This window comes from Nelusetta ayraudi, unplaced genomic scaffold (assembly GCF_046127955.1).
Source record: "Nelusetta ayraudi isolate G7.1 ecotype Tasmania unplaced genomic scaffold, CSIRO-AGI_Nayr_v1 ptg000034l, whole genome shotgun sequence".
NCBI lineage: Eukaryota > Metazoa > Chordata > Actinopteri > Tetraodontiformes > Monacanthidae > Nelusetta > Nelusetta ayraudi.
In genome coordinates this window covers 4,200,662-4,204,375 of record NW_027466084.1, presented here as the reverse complement: position 1 = coordinate 4,204,375, position 3,714 = coordinate 4,200,662, and the positions used below count along the sequence as shown (strand labels likewise).

Here is a 3,714-nt window from a genome sequence, read left to right as displayed (position 1 = left end):
ATGAAATTGTCTCAAATCAAAACAATTCTAGGTAAATGTGTTGTCATTGTTTGTTATACAACAAAATTGGAGCGTTAGCACACTGTTAAAATGTTTAACTTATCATAAATATAGAAATCTTGCCATCTTTTTAAGCTTTTGGTTGCGTTAGCCCACGCTGCGCCTTCAACCAGAAGAAAATATAGAAAAGCATGTAACTCTAGATGAAAGGACACTGACAGCGAACCCAGTATGTTTGGGTCTGTAACATCCTCTGACAAAAGACTGAGACCGTTTCTAGTTTTTAGCCTGCAACAGCTTTCTTTGGCATACACAGTTTGTTTGTGAGTGGCTCCCGCACAGCTGCAAGTAGCCTCGTCCTGTCCTTCCCGTTTAAAGCCGCTACTGATGTGCGTCCTTGTGGATTAGACGGTAGAGGAGTGTAAGAGCTGCGTCCCTCAGGTGCAGCCAGAGGTTCCAGCCGAGGTAAAAGCATCCCGCCTGACTCGTTTCATCTGCCAGGGATACGGGATACGTTAGCAGAGGCGATAGCGTCTGTGTGGGCGTTGGAAGAACTACAAACAGAAGACAAAAGGATCCCTTCTGCGCGGCTGGAACAGGTGCACTGCCGATGAATAGCATTCCCTCAGTCTGGATTCGCTCTGCCCAACTCTGCATTTATCATGATTGGTATTAAAACGCTGGTCGTGAAGGTTCCATGCGTGAGACAAACGGTGCTTCTCTCTCTTTCCACTGTGGTGTCAAAGAACTAATAATGATGGTGTCAAAGAAAGAACAATATGATGATAATATTGTTGAGGAGTCCGAATCCGAAATACAGACAAATGCTGCCAATCTCTTCCCAGGGAAACTCACAGGCTCCTACACACTTCACCTGCCTCTAGATCTAGAATGCTTCGTGCTGAGCGCGCCCACTTGAGAGAGGCCCCAAAGGGGCGTGGCTTTCCGGTTGTCCCAGAGAGGAACCTCACGTCACCATGCCCAAATAAGGCCTCGGGACTTCCTCTGCAGAATAATAATAAAAAATAATAGGCGCTGGTGTCAGGGCTTTTCGGGTCGGATGAATTTCATGTTGAAACGCTAAAAAAGCGCGAACAGCCGGTAAGCAGCCAGATACTTTGCGCTCATTTCATAGTTCTCTGCTATCACACACAACAGTAGATAAACGAGCGCTATTTTCCAGCATCGTGGGGCAGGTTTAGAGCACTGATTTATCTTACAGGGCAGTAATAACTATATATTGTTTTATTTAAATGTGGAACAAAACTCTTCTTCAAACCCCAGGGGAACCGACGAGGAGGGGGGGGGGGGCTCTTCCCCTCTTGACGCCGCGCTCCGCTGCGGTTCCTCCTCGGGTCGGCCGAGATCTTGCCTACAGGCTTGTTTACAGTCGCCTCTTCCCGGCAATTGCGTCACTCGACTCGGCGGACTCAGCCAATCAGAGCTCGTCAGCGGCTGCGTGTCCGCGCCTGTATAAAAGTGAGCGCAGTCGCCTGTCAGAACACACCTTCTTATCCAGCGGCACCAGGAACGCAGTGGCACCGGGAGTGAGAGAGAGAAACTTCCACCCCGGAGCGGAGTTTGGACACGGGAAAAGACTTTTTGTCACTGTATTTGCTCCGCTTTGAATTAACTGGACACTTTTTCCGGACCGTGTATCTGTTTGGACTGATTTCGAAATTCGAATACCGCTTTTGGGACACTTTTATTTTTTGGGGGGGACGCTTGGAAGACGAGCGCATGCAGCACTTTGCTGACACAGACATTTGTTGATTATCCAAAAAGACTGTGTGTGTGTGTGTGTGTGTTTCTGTAAACAGCTGGTAAGCTTCCACTTTTTTTCCCCTCCTCCCTACGACTTTATGTCTACAAAGATGGAACAGCCGTTTTATCACGACGACTCTTTTCTGTCGGCCTACGGCCACTCAGACGCGGCAATGCACGACTACAAACTGCTGAAGCAGAGTATGAATTTGAACTTGACAGAGCCTTATCGCGGCAACCTGAAAGCCCCGGCGAGGGGCGACACAGACCTGTACGCGGGAGGACAGCAGCAGGACGTGGGCTCTCTGAAGCTCGCGTCCCCCGAGCTCGAGAGGCTCATCATCCAAAACAGTAACGGCGTCATCACGACCCCCACCCCGGGCCAGTACTTCTACAGCCGGGGCATCACCGACGAGCAGGAGGGCTTCGCCGAGGGCTTCGTCAAGGCTCTGGACGAACTACACAAGATTAACCAGATGCCCCCGAACGTTTCCATCGGAGCCGGCGGAGTTACGACGTGTTCGGCGGCGGCGGCGGCTGCTGCTGCGGCGGCAGCGGCCTCTAGCGTCTTCGGCTCCACACTGCAGCCCGAGCCCCCTATCTACACCACACTGAACGCGTACTGCCCGAACACGAGCCTGTCCTCCGCGCCCAGCTACCCGACGGCGACCATCAACTACCTGCCGCCTCACCACCACCACCACCAGCAGCAGCAGCACCAGCAGCACCAGCAGCAGCAGCAGCAGCAACAGAGCCATCAGCAGAGCTCGGCGCACGGCGGCGCGCACCCCTTCCACCACGCGCTCCCGGGCGCCGGCGGCGCGCTCCATCCGCAGCGGCTTGTCGCGCTCAAGGAGGAGCCCCAGACCGTGCCCGACCTCCTCAGCAGCGACGGCTCGCCGCCGATGTCCCCCATCGACCTGGAGACCCAGGAGAGGATCAAGGCGGAGCGCAAGAGGCTGAGGAACCGGCTGGCGGCCACCAAGTGCCGCAGGCGCAAGCTGGAGCGCATCTCCCGGCTGGAGGAGAAGGTGAAGGGCCTGAAGAACGACAACCAGGGGCTCTCCAACACGGCGTCGGTGCTCCGGGACCAGGTCGCCCAGCTCAAGCAGAAGGTCCTGACGCACGTTAGCAGCGGCTGCCAGCTCATGATAACGAGCAAGATGGAGGCGTTTTAAGAGAGCGGGAGCTGTAATTCTGACGGACTGACATGTAATTTAACACTGGAGTCATGTTCTGCGTGCGCAGTGCCGGGATCCCGGCTGATGTGTGTGTGGTCCGCGTTGTCAAGGAGGGTTGGGGGGGGACAGACACACCGGGCCAAGAGCTGAGGGTAAACATTTCTCTCGGCTAGTTACGTTTTTTAAAAAAATCAAATAAAGTGGACTAAAATGGTACTTCCGGATGCTGGTCATCGATCATAAGACCATTTCAGCCTTGGTACCGGGGTCAGCATCCAAACACTGGCCAACACGGCGGACTGGGGTCCAGAAAGCAGGTTTACTAATGGTAGAAAATGGGAATGATTATTATTGTGTACTTTTTTTTTTTTTTTTGCAATTGAAATTGTCATGCAATAATGCATTCTATTCATTGTGTAAATTATTATGTTTGTCCGGTTGATCCAGACAAGCTAATGATGTCCAATGTTTACATTGTTCTTCTTTTTTTTTTATTTGTGATATGTATTTAAGTAAAGTGTCTTGAAATGAATCGCAACGCTTGTGTTGTATTCCTTTCCTTAATTATTAGTTATTGCGACGAAGAGCGCAAGAACAACAGCCAAACAAACCAACACAGTTGCCATGGCGCCCGGAGGAACACTTACACAAGCACATCCTGGATTCAGGTTTTTTTTTTTTTTTTTTTTTTTTACGCACAGAACGTAGCCTACGTAGGCAGGCCCCCTATTTTTCCTTTGTCACGCCTTAAAACGGCTTGACCATATAC

The 3,714-nt window shown here is 51.5% G+C and overlaps 1 protein-coding gene across 1 annotated transcript; it reads left to right on the top strand.

The window, feature by feature from the left end:
• The first annotated feature begins 1,497 nt into the window (after positions 1-1,497).
• On the top strand, positions 1,498-3,477 carry junbb (JunB proto-oncogene, AP-1 transcription factor subunit b). Its single transcript, XM_076032573.1, has one exon. The coding sequence runs from the start codon at positions 1,863-1,865 to the stop codon at positions 2,940-2,942; it is 1,080 nt and encodes a 359-aa protein (XP_075888688.1). The 5' UTR covers positions 1,498-1,862; the 3' UTR covers positions 2,943-3,477.
• The last annotated feature ends 237 nt before the right edge of the window (positions 3,478-3,714 follow it).

Excerpts from the sequence above, each read along its gene's own strand:
- junbb (XM_076032573.1), top strand. The coding sequence starts at position 1,863 with ATGTCTACAAAGATGGAACAGCCGTTTTATCACGACGACTCTTTTCTG.